This window comes from Psammomys obesus, unplaced genomic scaffold, assembly GCF_907164565.1.
Source record: "Psammomys obesus unplaced genomic scaffold, mPsaObe1.curated_primary_1811, whole genome shotgun sequence".
NCBI lineage: Eukaryota > Metazoa > Chordata > Mammalia > Rodentia > Muridae > Psammomys > Psammomys obesus.
The window spans coordinates 137,662-155,854 of NW_026590187.1; the positions used below are offsets into that span (position 1 = coordinate 137,662).

Sequence of the window (18,193 nt, forward strand, 5' to 3'; positions counted from 1 at the left end):
CAGGTGTCGGCGGCTGGAGCGGCGCCAGCTCGGCCCCGGGGGCCCCGGCGCGCGGCGCCGCGGGGACGGGAGCCCCGGGCCGGGCCCTCCGCGGAGCCCTGATGACTTCCGCGCGGCTCCCCCGGGCCCGGGAGGGGGAGGCCAGGCCGGGCGGGGGCGGCGGGCGGGGCGGGGGCACCCACCGACAGGTCCCCGCCGCGGATGCGGTTGCCGTGGCAACGCGGCCCGGGTGGGGGCCCTCCGCCGGCGGAGGTGCCTGGGTCCGGGTGACGGTTGCCACGGCAACCCCGCGAGCAGCCCGGCTGCTCCGCTCGGCGCCCCCCGTCTGGGGGTGTGTGGAGGGCGTGGGGGGACTCAGGGAGGCGCCGCCCCTCTTTAAAATTAGGCGCTGGCGGGCGGCGGCCGGCCGGGGCGGGCGGCGGGGCTGTGCTCGAAGGGGCTCCCCCGTCCGCAGTTCCTGCCGCCCAGCGTCCCGCCCGGGCTGCTGTCCGAGGGAGGGGCTTCCCCGGCTCTTCCTCTCGCACTTCCCACTCGGCTTCCGGGGGCCCAGGAGGAGGATTGGGGAAGTCGTCTGCGCCTCGGCAGCGTCTCCCGGCGCCGGAGACCGCCCAGCCCGCCCCGGCCCGGCGACCCCCGCCCCCCCCCCCCCCCCCGGCTCCCCCTGCCCCGCTGACCCCCTCCGGCCGCGCGCTCCCACCCCGCCTCTCGCTGCCGCCTCCCGGGCGGCCTTGGGGCCTGACGTCAGCCTTGCGTCCCCCTCCCAGGCCTCGGGCCAGCGGCCAGGAGCTGCCTCCCCCAGCCCCCGTCCCGCGGCCCCCAGCCGCCCCCAACCCCGCCCCACGGGCCCGGCGCCATGAGTGAGCTGGAGCAACTGAGACAGGAGGCCGAGCAGCTCCGGAACCAGATCCGGGTGAGGGCCTGGCGGCTGTGATGGGAGGCCGAGCCGGCCAGGCGGGGCTCGAGTGTGCAGCTTCCCTTTGACCTGAGCGCAGTGGGTTGCCTGTGGCTGCTGCGTGCGTGCGTGTGTGTGTGTGTGTGTGTGTGTGTGTGTGTGTGTGCCGTGTGTGTCACAGGGTGGGGAGAAGGGGCGTCCTGGGCTCCAAATGTCCTGTTTACTCTTTCCTGACCTCCCACCCCCTTCTCTCCTCTCTTGTGCTGCCCATCCTTACAGGACGCCAGAAAAGCATGTGGGGATTCCACGTTGACCCAGGTGAGGGGACTGCAGGCTGCCCTGGGGGCCTGGGGGGAGGGTGTGGATGTCTCTCTGTCGTTGGGTCCTCTTGAGCCACCTTGGTCTCTCCGTTTTCCAGATTACAGCTGGGCTGGACCCAGTGGGGAGAATTCAGATGAGAACACGCAGGACCCTCCGTGGGCACCTGGCAAAAATCTATGCCATGCACTGGGGGACAGACTCAAGGTGTGTGGGCGGCCCCGGCCTTCGTGTCCCTGGGTTCTGGGGGTCGTAGGTAACGGCAGAACGGTGCCAGGGCACGGGGGACCCTCAGGTGTGGTGGGGAGAAAACCTTTGTCAGTAAGTTTGGGAAGACTGATTTCCCAGTATCCCTAGGGGCCCCGGGATGCAGGTCATCCTGAGATCGGGGGATTCCTCTAAAGAGCTTCTGTAGATGGAAGGGGTGAGGGCTGTGTCTTCCGTGCCCTGACTGTCTGCCTTCTCCCTGCCACTGCCCGCCAGGCTGCTGGTCAGCGCCTCCCAGGATGGGAAGCTCATCATCTGGGACAGCTACACCACCAACAAGGCAAAGTTGGCGCCCACGGTGGGTGGGCCGGGGCCCGGGGTCTGGCCGGCTCTGACCAGGCTGCTGCCCTCCTCTAGGTCCACGCCATCCCTCTGCGCTCCTCCTGGGTCATGACCTGTGCCTACGCCCCCTCAGGGAACTTTGTGGCCTGTGGGGGTTTGGACAACATCTGCTCCATCTATAGCCTCAAGACCCGAGAGGGCAACGTCAGGGTCAGCAGGGAGTTGCCCGGTCACACTGGTGAGTGCCGCCGGGAGGAGAGGGGAGGGCCCGGCCCGGGGAGGGCCGCACGGCCTGGCCGCACTGACCGCGACCTCCTTTCTCAAGGGTACCTTTCATGCTGCCGCTTCCTGGATGACAACCAGATCATCACCAGCTCTGGGGACACCACCTGGTGAGGCTCTGCCTGGCAGGGTCCCGCCTTTGGGTGATCTGGGGCCCAGCCGGTGGCGTGCTTCTAAGCATCTAGCCTTCTCTCTGGGTGGGGTCAGGCGGCCCCACTGCAGAGGGCCCCGGCCTTCCGTGCATTCCTGATCCTCCCTCCTGTGCCCCCCAGTGCCCTGTGGGACATTGAGACGGGCCAGCAGACGGTGGGCTTCGCTGGACACAGTGGGGATGTGATGTCCCTGTCCCTGGCCCCCGACGGCCGCACCTTCGTGTCCGGTGCCTGCGACGCCTCCATCAAGCTGTGGGACGTGCGGGACTCCATGTGCCGACAGACGTTCATAGGGCACGAATCTGACATCAATGCTGTGGCTGTAAGGCGGGGGCGGGGCGCGGGGGCGGGGGCCGCCCCGGGGGGTGGGGGGGACACGCTGGCCTCTCCTCTCACGGTCTCGGGCCCAACCTTGCAGTTCTTCCCCAATGGCTACGCCTTCACCACGGGCTCGGACGACGCCACGTGTCGCTTGTTCGACCTGCGGGCCGACCAGGAGCTGCTCATGTACTCCCACGACAACATCATCTGTGGCATCACCTCGGTTGCCTTCTCGCGCAGCGGCCGGCTGCTGCTTGCCGGCTATGACGACTTCAACTGCAACATCTGGGACGCCATGAAGGGCGACCGCGCAGGTGGGCGGGGGCAGTGCAGGGACCGCGGGGGGGGTGGGCGGCGCGGGCCGGCGGAGGCGGGCGGCGACCGGCTCCTACTCCCTCCCCGGCAGGTGTCCTCGCCGGCCATGACAACCGTGTGAGCTGCCTTGGGGTCACGGATGACGGCATGGCTGTGGCCACAGGCTCCTGGGACTCCTTCCTCAAGATCTGGAACTAACCCCCACCCAGATGGGCCCAGGCAGGGAGCAGCCCTGCCCATGCCCACACTACAGGCCCGGAGCTTCGGGGCTGGGTACACACGCCAAGCCTCCCTCCCTGGGCTACAGGGCCTTGGGCCCTGCTCCCATACCCAGGTTTGGTTCCTCCCGGGGGGCCCCCACAGTGGAGATAAGTTGGGGATGGAATGGGGGAAGAAGAGGAAGGGCAGGCGAGCCCTCACCCTTTGCTGCCCTGGGGCCAGGGCCTCACCCCTCTGGAGGGCCAGAGGCAGGAGGTGGAAACTCCAGGGGCTGGCTTTTTTAAACTGGTTTTATTTTAATTTTTATTATATTTTCAGTTTTTCCATAAAGGAACCACTTCCAACTCTGTACCTTGTCTCCTTGTCTGCTGTCCCCAACCCCCAGAATGACGTGGACACAGGGCTGTGGCCAGCAGTCCCTGAGGCACTCGACCCCGCCCAACTGTGCCTGGGGCCACAGTGTGGGACCTCGAGCGGCAGACAGGGTGGACTGGGAGAACACACCAAGTTTTTTTATTGGGAGTATTTACAAGAGCAGGGACTCGGGAGGTCACACAGGGTACAGGTAGGGTGCACTGGGACAGGCAGGACAGCCTTGCTACCTGGACCCCAAGGAGGGGCGGGGCGGCTCCGGCCTGTAGGACTGGGACGGGAAAGGACCAAGGTGGGGGGCTGTCTGAGTCCCGGGCTAGGGGCTCAGGGCTTGTAAACATTGACCACTCTCAAAGGGGATGGGGTGGGAGAGGGCTCCCCCTACTCTTCCTCACAGGGTTAAGGCCTCTCCAGGCTCACAGGCCCCCAAGTTCAAAGTCTCTTTAGCTGGGGGAAGGGGTAGGAAGAGACACGTGCCCCCTCCCCTGCATTGGCTGTGGCAGGGGCAGGGTAGGTTACATTCAGTCACAACAGGAGTCCTCCGCCCCTCCAAAGCCTCGAGGGCCGGAGGGCGGGCAGCTGGGGGCCAGCAGCAGCAAGACGGTTCCCGGCCCATCACCCCTTATTGCTTTAGAGAGAATATTGTCTTTTCACAGACACTAACACTGTCAGCCAGGGAGAAGCAGGTGGAGGGCCTTCCACCAGAGCCAGCCTTGTCCCGAACACTGACCCAGCTGCCACTTTGGTGCAAAAAAAAAAAAAAAAAGAAAGAAAAAAGTTAAAATGAAAACAAAAGGTCATCTCTCTGGGGACAGATGGAAAAGAAGAACCGGGGGCCACTCCCCACTTCCCCAGGGCAGAAAGGAGAAATACATTCATGGAGGCAGAGGCAGTCTCGTCCTAATACTGCGTTCTGAGCAATGAGATTGCTGGAGGGATTCTCTATAGTTCAAAGAGGGAAAAAAAAAGCCGATCAACATGGAGACAGATCCAGGCGTGGATGAGGAGTGAGGTGGTGAGCAACGGGCACGGCAGACCCAGCCCAGACAGGCGCTCTCTACCTCCAGCCTTACAACAACGCGAAACTGGAGGGGTGGCTCCTCCGTTTGGTCAAGGAGGGGTGGGCACAGAGCTGGTCTGCTTCAGGCAGCTGCTGCTCCTGGGGCTCCCATGCGGCCCCAGGCTCGGCCTCGGCCACCTTCGGGGTCTTCCCTCCCTCACACAAGCCATGGCGGGAGCAGCGGTCTCTGGCAACTGCAGGAAGGGCCCTCCTCGGGGGAGCCCGGCACGGGGCCGAGAATACATTCATGTGGCGAAAGGCAGGGCGCCGGGCTTCCCGCGGCACGCCCAGGCTGCCCCCGAAATGGCAGCAGTGGGGACAGCCCCCGGCAGGCCGGGCTCAGAGCCCGCCTCGGACAGGCTGGCACGGACAGTCCTGCCCGGCTCCCCCAGCCAGGGTGGGAGGGCTGCTGGGGGTCGGGGAGAGGAAGCGGAGGCAGCGCTGTCCAATTTGTGCAATATTCCTCCCGAAGCAGCTGACAAGGGGCGACGCCTGCCAGGCCGCTGCCCGGGAGCCGGTCACAGCAGGTCCGGGGCGGGCTTCTGGAGAGGGCTGTGCCAACTGCCAGCACCCAGCTTCCAGGCACCCCACCTTCCGGGGGCAGCGGGGTGAGCACAGCCTTGTGAGCCAGGCGGGACAGTTCCATGGGGCCTGGCACCCACTGGCCCAAAATAACAGTGTGGTTTTTTTTCCTTTCAGCCTAACTGGGTTTTTTTGTTTTTGTTTTTTCATTATTTTTCTTAAAAAACAAAAAACAACAACAACAAAAAAAACAACAACCCCAAAACAAAACCCAACCTAACCTCTCTGGACCTTCCAATGTCACACCCATTGTCCCCAAGGGGTGAAGGGGCCTACAGTCTAGCTCTTGAACGACACTTCTGTCTCTCCTAATGTTTAAAACTAAAGAGGAAAAGCCCCCTCCCCTATCTGTAAAGTGCCTCGTGGTGGGTGAGTTAAGGTGCTCCGTGTGGTCGGTAACAAGTGCTGGGGACCCCGCCCCGCGCGCGGTTCCACCTCTGCTCCTCACCGGGAGCCTGCAGGCTGGAGAGCCCAGGGCCGCCGCCGCCGCCCGAGTCTGACCCCAGGGGCTGGTGGGCCGGGCTGCTCAGTAGTCATCCACGCTCTCCAGCTCACCGGAGGGGCCGTGTAGGGAGTAGCCTGGAGCCAGGGGAGGAGACAGTGAGCCTGTGCGGCCTGGCCTGCACACGACCTGGGAAAGGCCAGCTCCGGCCCCACCGGAGATGCAGACACTCACCCAAGATGCTGGGGTCGGAGGGAAGCGCCAGCGCCCGCCTCTTGGCCTTGCTGCCCTCCCCAGGGCCCAGCTTGGTGCTGTGGCTGGCCTGGAAGGCGGTCGGCAGGGAGGTGCTGCTCAGCCAGGCCTCCTACGGCGAGAGGAGCGTCAGGGAGGCCCCAGCCAGGCCGCCTCCCCGGCCCGCGCGGCCCCACCTGCTGCTGCTGCTGCCGCTGCTGACTGGCCTTCTGCTTGGCCCTCCGCTCCAGGAACTGTTTGGCAAATTCTTTGGCTTCCAGCGTGTCCCCCAGGCAGGAGCGAATGTAATCGTGGACGTCGTAGGGGGACTCCACCTCCTTGAGGGTGGCCACGGCCATGGGCACTACGGGGAGGGCACGGTCAGTGCGCTGGACGGGCCCCGCGCCCCAGCGCCAGCTCGGCCCCGGGCTGCCCCGTACCGTCCAGGCTGCCCGCGGCGCTCAGGGCGTGCAGCATCTGCTCGCACCACTGGGTGAAGCCGTCCTGCGGCCGAGGGATGCCCTGGAGCAGCTTCAGCAGCTTCTCCTCCTCCTCCGTCTTTTTGCGAACAGGCCGGCCGGACAGGTGGCTGTAGGAGTCGCTGAGGCGGGAGGGGCACGGAGGCCAGGGGTGAGCCCCAGAGCTCAGCACCCCTGCTTCCTGCCGGAGCCCCGCTGAGCAGGCGCCTCTCCCACCCAAGGGGCCTCTCCCACCTGAGGGACGGGCTGCTCCGGCTGTTCTTCAGGCCCAGACTCCGGGCCAGGCTCCCGCCGCTCTTGAGGGTGTCCTCCCAGAGTCCCAGGCTGCCGCTGCCGCCCCCACTCTTGTCTGGCCCGCCCCACAGTGGCCCAGCTTCAGACACCCACTGGCTCAGAGGGGCGGTGCCCAGGCCCCCAAGCTGTAAGGGGCGGAAGTCAGGGAGCTCTGAACAGGCCCGAAGGCAGGAGGCTCACGGGGGAAGGGGGGGGAGATGGGGTGTGTGTGTGACGAGGGCTCCGCTCACCACGCGGTGGTTGGGGGCCTGGGCCCGCAGCGGCTCCCGAGGTGCGGGCTGTTTGTGCAGCGGCCGCTCGCCCTCCATCTGCAGCTCCAGCAGGGTCTTCATGGAGAGGCCCTGCTTGGCCAGGCCGGCCCAGAGTGGGGGCGGGGAGCTGGGCGCCGGGGGCACAGGGACGGTCGCCGCCTGCTGTTGCTGTAGCAGCTTCAGCAGCAGCTCCTGCTGCCGCACCTGCGTGGGGACACGCCGTGAGCGTGGCCAGGGGGCAGGTGCTCCGGCCGGGGGCGCAGGCGGGACTCGAACCTGCTTGCGCCGGAACAGCTCCTCCTCCTCCTGCCTCCGCTTCTGCTCCTCCTGCTGCTGCTGCCGCCGCTTCTCCTCCCGGCGCTTGCGCTCCTCCTCCTCCCGCTTCGCCCTGAGCTCCACCTCTCTGCGCTCCTGGAACTGAGGAGGTGAGCACCGTGAGCTCGCTGTGAGCGCTGTGAGCGCAGGCTGCCCGGCCCCCGCCCTGGGCGTGCACTCACTTTGTGTTGCAGCTGGAGTTGTTCTAGAATTGGACCCTGAGTCGAAGAGTTAATTGGTATGTCCCAAAGACTGGCCTCACCACCTGCGGGAGGAGAAGGCAGCTGCCACTGGGCTGCGAGCACCCAAGTGGGGAGGACCAAGGAGGGTGAGCAGCGCACACCGGGAAGGAGCAGGCGCTGAGGCGCACGGGAGGAGCAGGCCGTTCACCTGACTGTGGTGAAGCTGAGGTATGTAAGTCCCAGAGGGGGCCGGAATCTGGCACCGACAAGGACCGGCTCATCGTCGGGAGCAGGTTCTGGTCCCCACCTCTGAGAAATAAGAGCACTCACTTGTAGCCTGCCCCTGCTCTCTCTCACACACACACACACACACACACAGACACACACACGCGCGCGCGCCCCCACACAGACCTGGGGGTTTTGAGAGCCTGGAGCTGCTGCAGGAACGCCGTGAGCTGCGGCGGCGTCAGGTCCCCCATAGCTGCCTTTTCCCGGAGCGCGGCACACTGCGGGAGCTGGCGGCTGCAGACACACTGGGCTCAGGAGGTGTGCGCCGGGACGCGGCCCTGCCACAGCCAGCCCCGGGGCGCCCCTACCTGCCAACCAGCTGCAGAAACTGCTGGTGCTGCAGCTGCTGGTACAGGGCCGCGGCGGCCAGCTCCTGCTGCTTCTTCAGCCGCTCCTGATCCATGTTCCCCTGTGGGAGGCCAGCGCCCGTCTGAGCGTGCCCGGCAAGCCAGGGGCCGGAGCCTCGGGTCCCCCCCCCTCCCCCCCGCGGCAGCCAGCTCACCAGCAGAGGGGGCGGCGACGGCCCCGGGGCAAAGGGCACGCGGCCCCACATCTTGATCACCTCCCCCAGGGGCTGGAAGCCCTCGTCGCAGCCCCTCTTCACCAGCAGCGACATGGAGAAGTAGCCGGCCTGGAACCACTCCGCCATCTCCTGGGTGGTGAAAGGGCCTGCACAGGGCGTGGCGGTCAGGGCGGCCGCTCACAGCAGCTCTGGGCGCGCTGAGCTCAGCCTGCCCCAGCCTTACCTTGGATCTCCCCCTGCGGGTCCTTGTAAAACCACTTCCGGGCGGCGCCGTGGCTGAGGGGCAGGGCGGTGGCGGCTGTGGGGTGGCGCAGGCCCTGCGTGTGCATGGCGGTGAACTGCTCCTCCTCCAGCGAGCTGTCCTGCAGGGAGGCCACCAGCTTCTCTGCCTCCTGGAGGCCAGGAAGAGAAGCAGGTCTGAGCGGCCCGGGGGCGGGGCTCTGGAGGGCAGGCCAGGGCCCGAGTCGCACATCTGGCCGCCCTGCAACCCTGGAGCATGCACAGGCCCCCAAACCTGCTGCAAGTGCTTCAGGCCTTCCTCGTCTTCCAGGTCTCCAGGTGGGCCTGGGGGCGAGCCGACGGCAGGACTCAGGGGCAGCTCCCTCCCCTCATCTGGGAGCAGACACAGGCGAGTGTGGCAGGGCAGAGAGGGGCAGGGCGTCTCCTGGCCCTTCCACACCAACGCCCCGGCACTCCCTCTGCCCGGCTCTGCCAAGCTACCTTCAGCCGGGGGAAGGTCCTTCTCCGATGCGTCACCGCCATCCTCATTCGTCCAGAGAGGGCCCAAGGCAGGCAGTGAGGCCGGGGAGCCTGCCGTCTCTGGAGGCGGCAACAGGGTCCCCTCCGCCCCCCCTGGAAGAAACAGACGGCTACCAGACCTCAAGGCGGAAGGCTTGAGGTACACACGAAGCACCCCCAGAACCACACGTGGCACATGAGTCTGTAACCCCAGTGTCCCATGGAGACATGGTGGCAGGGACAGGGAGTGTCCTGGTTGGTAAGCGGCTGGAGGAGGACAGAGCCCATCTTCAGCACGGGGGCCCATACCTACGCTGTCTCCGCCCGCACACACGGCGGCACATGCACGCCAGCCACGTGCATTTACACGCACACACACTAGAACCCTGCAGGGAGGCCAGCCTCGTGCGCAGGCAGCGCTGAGCGCTAGGCTGCACCAGCCAGCGGCTCCCGGAGCTGCTCAGTGAGATGCACTAGGCCCCGAACCTGCGGAGGGCTGTGGGCACCCGAAGGCCCCACAGAGCTACCAAAGGACTCGAAAGGCCATCCTGTTCACCAAAGGTCCCGCTCCACACCTGATGCGCACACACACACACACACACACACACACACACACACACACACACAACACGCACACGTATGAGAGACTCAGGCTGCAGGTCAGAGGACAACTGGAGGAACACATTCTTCGTCCTTCCATCTCATGGGTTCCAGCACTGAGCTTGGGCCCTGACGCCTGGTGGCGGCACCTGCCCCTGTCCAGCCGTCTCAGCAGCCCCTGTCCAGCCGTCTCAGCAGCCCGGAGCTAACGCCTTAAGCCTGACCTCCCCAAGGCGCCCGGCACCAGACCTCCCTGCCAGCTGCTCCAACCAGCACTTTCGGGCCTCCTCGCCAAGGCCCCAGGCGCTCACCTGCCTCAGGCCCCTCTCCGTCCACCCCCTCCACAGGCTCCTCTTCCTCTTCCTCCAGGCCCTGGAAGTCCAGCTCCTGCTCCTCGGGAATGGGCTCCTTGGGGCCCTTCTGTGGGAAAAGCAGAGTGGACACGGTAGCAGCGCAGCTGGGGACAGCTCCCGAGGACCGCAGCTGGGCCCCGAAGGCGGGTACCTTAAGAGGCAGGAAGGCCCCAGAGGCGTCAAACGTGCCCATCTCCTCATCTTCATCATCCAGGCACCATTCTGGGAGTCCATCTTTGTCCTCCTCAAAGCCTTCGAGCCCACGGCACCTCCGCAGGTGAGAGCCGCCTCCCCCAACCCGCCCATCCTCGTCGGCACTCCCTCCTCGTTCGCCTCGCAAGTCAAAGTCAAACTTGCGCCTCCGCTCCCCATGCTCTCGCCAGCCAGCAGAGCGGGGGCCGCCCTCTGGAAGACAAAGCCGGACGGCCCTGTACCCGGACAAGCCAGACCTGCCCGCTCCGGCTCCCCAGGCCTCCCCGGCAGCGGCTTCCCTGCGAGGCTCACTGCTCACGAGAGGCCGCTCCTCCCTGTAGCTCGGTCCCCACAGGGACAGGCCCGAGCCCTGCCCCATCTTACCAGGGCTGGTGGAGCGCCAGCGGTCCCCATCCCGCCGAGGCCCTGCCCCAAGCCTCCAGCTGCCGTCCTCCTCCTGCTCCTCTCGGAGCGAGCGCCAGTTCTCACTGTCCGAGCGCGCGTGCTCCTTCCTCGGGCCGGCCCCTCCCTCCTCAAAGCCGGAGCGCGCTGGCGGGGAGAGGCGGTAAGCGGGAGGAGCCGACCCTCCACCCCGGAGCCCACCTCGGTGGCCTCCCCACCCTGCGGTCCGCGCACTCAGCACCCTCATACCTCCATCCCTCCTCGCAGACTTCTCGAACCGCCGCTCACCTCTGTGGAAGAAAGGTGTCCTCTGCTCAGAGACGGGACATCGGGATGAGGACGATGCCCCACAGCCGGGATGCACAGGGCAGGCAGGACCCGGAGGCCTTGATCGGGCTGGCCTGGGGGCTCTGGCTCTCCGCAGCACCCTCCCTGCTCTGGCCGCCCCCTCCATCTTCCCACCGACCTGTCATCCCAGCTCTGACTCCGCTGGATCTCCCGGGGACTGCGGCCAAAGGCCCCATCACCCTCCTCAATGCTTCTTTGGTAAAAGCAGCTGTCGCCACGGCCCCGGCCTGAAGGAAGAGGGGTCACACGTGGGTCTGGGACCTGCCAGTGCCCCTCTAACCCTTGGTGCCACCCATTCCAAGCCTGCCCACCTCCTCCCTTAGAAACCACGGGAGTCGTCCTCTACCTCGGCTCCGCGTGGTGCCCCTGCCACGGGGGGCGGCGGCCAGAGGGGGCCCAGCCCCCTTCCCCATCAGCCTCAGCACAGCCACGCTGTTCACTGATAGGGAGAAGTTTCTCTGAGGAGGAAGCCAGGGGTGGCCGTGAGGACCCTCACCCAGGCAGCCCCTCCTGGGCCCAGCCCCCTCCTGCACCCCAGGCCCCACCTGCTCCTCCTCCGTCAGAGGCTCGAGAGCCAGCGGCTGCAGCGGCTCCTCTTGTAACACCGCCGCAAACTCCTTGTCCTGCAGCTCCTCCGGGACCTGTGCAACATTCCAAGAACCATTCCGAGGTGGTTCCCCATAAGGCGGACGGGCAAGGGAACTAGCTCCACCCAAAGCTCACCTTGTTCTCCTTCACGTAGAGCGCCAGCATTTCCTCTCGTCCATAGCGGTAATCTGCCAGCTTGTACTTGGGCATGGCCGGGGACGGGGGCGGAGAGGCCACGCTGCCACCACTCGAAAGGGCCCTTAGCCTACAACAGGCACAGAGAGGAAGACGGAGGTCCCACACGGCCCTTCCCATTTGCCCCAGCCCTCCCCCTTCGGCCGGAGCCCGAGCGACCCACCACTCGGGCCCAAAGTTGAGTGTCTCGGCTGCCATCGCGGAGCTGGGCTGCTCGCAGGCTAAGGACGAGTGGAGAGAGGGCAGGCTGCACTGTCCAAACACCTGCAGACAAGGCCATCCGTGAGCCCCAGCAGGCCAGTCAGGGGTGAGCCCCAGCAGGCCAGTCAGGGGTGAGCCCCAGCAGGCCAGTCAGGGGTGAGCCCCAGCAGGCCAGTCAGGGGTGAGCCCCAGCAGGCCAGTCAGGGGTGAGCCCCAGCTGGGCCAGTGACAGGCCTCCATCTAGATGGTGAGCCATTCTGGCACTGAAGAAATCACCAACACCACACACGTGAGTGCTCACACCATGAGTTCATCAACGTTGAGGCAGGATAGGGCAGAGTCCCAGGGGAGCGGAGGAACAAGGAGGCCTGAGACCCCTCGGGCACTGCAGGGCGCCCTCTGGTGGCCCTACACTCACCTGACAGGCCCGGAGGGGAGCAAGGGCTCTCTTGAGCAGGGCTGACAGAGAATCCCAGCAGGGAGCTACGGCTCTAGTCTCAGCAGCCTGAGAGAAGCCTCACATCTGGGAAAGGGCCTGAGAGAGAAGCAGGCAGTTAGCCCCACAGCTGCTGGTACAGCGACCGCGGGAGAGGCAGAGGCGTGGCCATGTCACTGCTGCTGCTCGCAGGGGTTGCTGCGACTGAGGCAGGGCCAGGCCTCTGTACCAGTTCCTAGGGAGGCTGAGCTAGCCAGGCCAGCAGACACAGTGCTGGCGAGGAGGCCACCAGGGCCAGGTGTGGTTGTGTCTGTGCTTGGGATCCCAGGACTCAGGAGGCGGGGAGAAGGGGCTGCAAGTTCAAGGCCAGCCTGACACATGGTAGGGCCTTGTTTTAGAGACAGCAGCAGACTGGGGCTGTAGTTCACCTGCGGGGTGCAGGCCCCGGGTCTGACTCCAACACTGCACACACCCGCTGCCCACCAGACACCCGGGAGATGGAGGCTCAGAAATTTAAGGCCCTTTCTGGCTATGTACAAGTTCAGGGCCAACCTGGGCTACGTGAGAGCCTGTCTCAAACAAAACCAAAACCAAATCCTGCTTCTGTCCAGAGAGGAAATGGTCCGTTTTGCAATAAGCTGACAGCACTAGAGAAAGGGCCTAACTCAGAGCATCTGAGGGAAGGTCGTCCAGACAGGAGCTGGACAAACAGACAAAGGGGCCTGCAGAGCCAGACAGGCACGGCCAGGCGGCTCACAGCAGGTGGGCGCGGCTAAACTCCTTCCCCTCTGAGAAAAAGGTCAGGGTGTACCAGCGGCTGGGAAGGCCTCTCACCGTTCGGGATCAGTCTCCTCGCTGACCGGGCGGTGGGGGCACCACAAGGGCAGGCTTCTTTAGGGGCCTGGGTAGGAGACGCTGAGGGGGGGGCACATCCGGGAGGAGCAGGAGGACAGGCAGGCAGTGTCCAGAGGCTGAGTTCCTACAACTGGCTGGGCGGGACACTGGACCAGTGTGTGCCTGCAGTCCCCATCCGCTGCAAGACACCAGGAGGCTAGAGGAAGGAAGAACAGGTCCCACCAGAGGGGCCTCAGACAGGCCTCCCCCAATGAGACCCCGCAGCAGACCCCGGGATGTACCTGTCGGGGCTTGAACACACCTAAGCCACGACGAGGCATGTGCCTTAACTCCAAGAGCCTGGGCTGGCCCTGGCTGCGCTGACCTCCCCGTGCTGGGTCTACTCACAACCACGACCCACACCACAGCCCTGAGGGGACCTGAGACCTGGCAGACCTTGAGGACACGGTGCTAAGCGAAGAAGCCAGGCAGAGGAAGCTGAAGGCTGGGGCTGTGCCACTCTGAAAAGATGGCCCCGTGCTTGCCTGGCACGCACAAAGCTGGGGTGTGACCTCGGCACGGCATAAACCAGATGTGGTGCACACCTGTAATCCTAGCGCTCCTGAGGTGGATGCAGAAAGACCCCAAGTTCAGCGCTGCTGCTCCCGGGCCCAGGAGAAAAGAAAGGAAAACTAAAGGGGCTGGCCATGTCCCTCAGCGGTCAGGCACTTGCCAGCATGCACAGGCCCTGGCCTCAACCCCCGGGCCTGACAGAAGAGGGAGCTGAGGCTGCAGAGATGGCTCAGGCTACAGTGCTCGCTACTCACCTAAAGGCCCAGTTCAGCTCCCAGCGCAGAAGGAAGGACACCCTTCCACAGGAGCCAGGGCTGGGCGGGCTAAGGTTGAAGCCCTGGAGCAGGGGCAGCCACTGGCAAATGCTGGCTGCTCCAGGGTTTCGGCTGGCCGCAGGGAGGGGTGCCCAGCACTCTAACTCATCACAGAACCACATGCCCAAAGAATGACCACAGTGGGCCGGAGAGGCGGTTCAGTGGTTAGAGCACTGACTGCTCTTGCAGAGGACCCGAGTTCAATTTCCAGCACCCACGGCAGCTCACAGCTGTCCGTAACAGTTCCAGGGGATCTGGCTCCCTCGCACAGACACACATGCAATCAAACACCAATGTTCCTAAAAGAAGGACTGAAGTGGTGGGCTTCACTTATTTGTTTTTAGAGAATCCTTTCTTCTCGGCCTCCTGAGTGCTGGGGTTGTAGGCACGCACTTCCACGCCTGGCTGACACCAATCTTTTCTATTTCTCACTATGTGCGTGTCCGTGTGGGGGCTATGTGCCTTTGAATGTGGGTGTCCAGAGTCTAGGAGGAGGGCTGGGTCTCTGGGCGCTGGAGTCACCTGACATGGGGGTGGGGACTCCAACTCTGGGCCTGTGAGAGCAGCGTGCACAGGGCGCAGTGACGCACACCTGTGACCCCAGCACCAGGGAGGCAGAGGCAGGAGGATCTCTGTGAGTGCGAGGCCAGCCTGGTCAACAGTGAGTCAGGACAGCCAGGGCTGCAGAGAGACCCTGTGTCAAATGAAGAGAAGAACCAGAATTGTGTGCTGAGTATGTGCCCGTCGCCGCTGTGCCATCTCTCTGCCCTGCACCGTGAGGGGTGGCATAGGCTACGCTGGGCACCTCAGGCCCTGGGCGCCCACCCTCAGTATTCATTAAAAAAAAAAAACCAACAATAAATGCTTAGGAGGGCAGGCCACAGGGCGGCCACAGAAGCACCTGCCGCACCAACACTGTGTTCAAGGCCCCACGGTACACGGACGCCAGCGGTGCTGTCTGTGACCCCAGCACCCGGGAGGCGGAAAGCCCACCGGCCCTGGGCTCACTGGCCACCCACTCCGGCCAACCCGGGAACTCCAGGCTGCAGTGGACGGCTGGGGAATGCTTAGTGGTGAGGTGCCAGCATCCTCCAGGGAGCAGGGAGGTGGGGGCAGGAGGGCCAAGAGCTCGTGGGCCGGTCATAACGAGTGACACCTCCAACCAGACCCTGTCTCCAGCAAGCTGGAAGGACTAACAGACTGCCCTTTGACCCGTGTGTGCGCACACTCACACAGATTTAAAAGGCAGCAAGGCAGGCGGCGAAAGAGAGGTGCCAAATGTCAGCTGTGGTCTTCACACTCCCAAGAGGGAAAAAAGGCCAGTGTGAGGCTACATACTTCATAGCCAAGCCTTCCCCATTCCCAACACCTGTGCGTGAGCACACACTCCTTCAAACAACCTGAGGTGGCGTCAGGAAGCTTCTCAGGCAGTCCCTTCAGGCTGTGCTCTTGGCAGGGTGAAGGCTGCCCACTGGGAGGTCAGGGGGTGACCCTCCCCCACCTCTGCACCCTCCAGCCATCACAGGAGGCACAGAGAGGTGGGCTGGCAGCACCGCGCAGCCCAAGAGAACACCTGCCGCCCAGCGTGACTTCCACCCCTAGAATCCTCATGGTGGAGGGAAAACCACCCGAGTCACCCGCAGACCTCCACAGCACGCTATGGTGCACGCCTTCCCGACACACTAAGTGGGGGTCGGATGCTGGTGCTGGACAAGGCGACCACCTTCATTTAAAAAGGGGAAGAAGCAGCGACAGGGCAGGGCCACCGACCAGGCAGGAGAAGGCCCGAGGGAAAGGGGCCTGGTGCCAGCATCCGGGCAGCACGGGCTCCTTCCTCACGCGGCAGCGAGCTTTCTACCCGGCTACCACAGGCCTCTGCCCCGCATGCTCCCTTGGGGTGTGGACAGCGACCACAGAAGACCGCAGACGTTCAGGCTAAGCAGAGCGATGCTCAGGCAAAGGCCACCATGGCGACCCCACAGTCCACAGGACAGCCCAGCACAAGCAGCCCACGGCGGCCTAGGGCCTCGGCTCAGCTGGCCCAACACCTGCCTGGCACGGCCGCGGCCAGGTTCACTCCCCAGCACCCCATCAGTCAGGCAGGGAGGCCAGGCCTGCCATCTAGCACAGGCAGACAGGTGCACTGAGATGCCCACGCTGGCGGGAGAAACTCTCCTGCCCCCATGCATGCGCCCCGTGCCCCTTGGCACCAAGGAGGGTTCTCTGACTGCACGGCCTGTGAGGACAGCCAGAGTCCTGCCACAGCGAAGTCCTGGGGGAAAGAACAGAAACCACGGTACCCTGGCCGGCGAGACGGTTCAGGCCAGAAAGGCGCTGCTGAGCCTGCTGACCAGAGCTTCACCTTCAGGAGCCACATGGTGCAAGACCCAACTCCTCCAAGCTAAGCCGCCCCCTGACACACACACACTCTGAAACGAGGGAAAAAGGCCAAACTGTAGGTTTGCCCATGGCGGCCCCCAAAAGCTAAGCACCCAGGGCCCGTTTCTAAACAGACACAAGGGCAGCGGGGTGCGGCCCGTCACCCCTTTCCCGGCTGCCAGGATGAGGCCCGCAGCACACCTGGGCTCCCCATTGGAAGGCTGACCCCTGCTGGAGGCGCGGCCTCCCAGGGACAGCACTTCCTTAGTACCCCAAACTCTGTTCCAGCCTAAGGCAACATGGAGACACCCTGCACCATGGCTAGCACAGTCGAAACCCAAGAGCCCCAAACTTGAGCAATCCCAACCACCAAGTCTGCCGAGGGCAGCCTTCTCAGGACGGACGCACACACACGGGCCCCCATTGGCTGCAAGGCAGCAGTCAGCACCCGCTCTACTCTGAGCACAGTGACAAATAACCCCAGCCCTTGGCAATTGTGGACCAACTTCACAGTTTTCAAAGCATTTTCACGCGTTACCTCATTTGATCCCTTCTGCCAGGACTTGGGGGGGGCACTCCAGTTCACAGAAAATAAAGCTACAGCTGCCCTGCCAGGCACCCCGACACCCTCAACACCCAAGACTGACAGATGTGTGAGGCGGGAGCCATCCTGAACGCTCAGGCTTCCGGCCTTCCAATTCCTTCGCAGACTACTGTGTGCCCTCGGTGGACTCGAGGCTGGCCTCGGACACAAGCGTGTGTACCCCTCACGTACCCGAGGCTGGCCTCGGACACCCCAGCCTCCTGCTCCCGAATGGCTGGAGGACAAACATGGGCTTCCAAGCCAAGGTTTTGTTCTTAGGACTTGTAGGTATACACGCACGTTTCTGCACGCACAGCTGCGCGCGCACACGCAAGCATGAATGTAGAGGCCCAAGGCTGATGCCAGGGCCTTGAGGAGGGAGGCCCTCTCGCTGAGGCATGCTGGCTAGTCCTCTTGCAGGAGGGTGTCCCTGTGTCCCGGCAGGGCAGGGTGGCGGGCCGGCCTCTGTGGTCACCTGGCACTTACATGGCTCACGGGATCCAAACTCTGGTCCTCACGCCCGCTCAGGCACTTCAGCTGCCAGCCTTCGAAGCTGTCGCCCCTCCCCCGAAGCTCTACTCTGTCCACTCTAACCGTGGGCCGGGGCAGCTCTGTGCAGCCTGCTCCCTGCTCCCACCCTGCGAAGCCTTCCCGGTCACAGGCTTGCAGAGCGGGGCCTTGACCAGCTGAGCCGCCTCACGGCGGTTCGGCTCCTATCCCCGTGCCAAAAGCAGACGTAGAAAGGGCTGGGCGAACCCGGGCAATCTCTTCACCAGCCCCTCACGGCCCTGCGCATCCACCAAGGGGCAGAGCCCGAAGAACACGCCATCAGATTTGACTAGAAGCCTCATGTGGGACGGTGGAGCGCCCCAGCCCCGGCCCACGGAAGAATAAGCCAGTCTCCGCCCCAGATCCTGCCCCAACTCGGATCCTGCTCTACAGCCCAGGAAATAAAAGTTGAGCTGGGCTGGGGGGAGTCGGTGGAGGCGCAGGCGCCAGGCAGGGCAGACCCCGGGCCCGCGGGGGTGGGGGGCTCGGGCAGCTCGCAGCGGCCTCTCCCGAGGCGGGCACCTTGAGCCGGGGGAGGGAAGGGGGTGGAGGAAAGAGGCGGCCACCCAGCATTGGTGTGGCACCTCCCCGCCACACCGCAGGCGGCTCGGGAGTAGTGGCCACTGGGCGGGAGCGGGGACCCAGAAGGGTCCTCCAACCCGAATCAAAAAAAAAACCAGGACAAGAACTGCAGGGAACGCGCGCCGGGCGGCGAGCCGCAGCTGTCCCGTCTGCGAGGACACATGGCCTGGCTGCGCCCGGCCGGCGGCGGGGACGCCCCGCGGCCCCGGCTCCCGCAGACAGGTGTCTCGCGCGCCCGGGCCGGCCGAGGGGGCCGAGG

General features: G+C 64.9%; 2 protein-coding genes across 3 annotated transcripts; one reads left to right on the plus strand and one right to left on the minus strand.

Moving 5' to 3' along the window:
* Positions 1-764: 764 nt before the first annotated feature.
* Positions 765-3,397, plus strand: Gnb2 (G protein subunit beta 2; the record flags this gene model as incomplete). The annotated part of the gene is given in 9 exon segments (XM_055606679.1): positions 765-910; positions 1,172-1,210; positions 1,311-1,417; positions 1,694-1,757; positions 1,835-1,997; positions 2,085-2,151; positions 2,314-2,515; positions 2,612-2,828; positions 2,921-3,397. Coding segments are annotated over 9 exon segments (1,023 nt in total). The 3' UTR covers positions 3,028-3,397.
* Positions 3,398-3,536: 139 nt separating this feature from the next.
* On the minus strand, positions 3,537-18,186 carry Gigyf1 (GRB10 interacting GYF protein 1). 2 transcript variants are annotated; one of them, XM_055606678.1, is made up of 26 exons: positions 12,955-18,186; positions 12,103-12,219; positions 11,647-11,747; positions 11,424-11,553; positions 11,246-11,341; positions 11,047-11,158; positions 10,819-10,927; positions 10,602-10,642; positions 10,335-10,499; positions 9,910-10,163; positions 9,717-9,822; positions 8,788-8,919; positions 8,582-8,679; positions 8,291-8,459; positions 8,047-8,213; positions 7,853-7,953; positions 7,668-7,778; positions 7,465-7,565; positions 7,257-7,339; positions 7,036-7,176; positions 6,739-6,963; positions 6,449-6,633; positions 6,176-6,336; positions 5,933-6,099; positions 5,739-5,868; positions 3,537-5,641 (listed from the first exon to the last, which is right to left on the minus strand). In XM_055606678.1, the coding sequence occupies exons 3-26, from the start codon at positions 11,679-11,681 to the stop codon at positions 5,589-5,591; spliced, it is 3,072 nt and encodes a 1,023-aa protein (XP_055462653.1). In that variant the 5' UTR covers positions 11,682-11,747; positions 12,103-12,219; positions 12,955-18,186; the 3' UTR covers positions 3,537-5,588. The 2 variants fall into 2 exon arrangements, with proteins under 2 accessions (XP_055462653.1, XP_055462652.1); XM_055606677.1 differs by having other exon boundaries at positions 9,717-9,825.
* Between the last annotated feature and the right edge of the window lie 7 nt (positions 18,187-18,193).

Excerpts from the sequence above, each read along its gene's own strand:
- Gigyf1 (XM_055606677.1), bottom strand. The coding sequence starts at position 11,681 with ATGGCAGCCGAGACACTCAACTTTGGGCCCGAGTG. Across the intron at positions 7,566-7,667 it reads CAGGCTCTCAAAACCCCCAG|AGGTGGGGACCAGAACCTGC; the intron begins GTCTGTGTGGGG and ends CTTATTTCTCAG. Across the intron at positions 6,337-6,448 it reads CGGAGCAGCCCGTCCCTCAG|CGACTCCTACAGCCACCTGT; the intron begins GTGGGAGAGGCC and ends CTCCCGCCTCAG.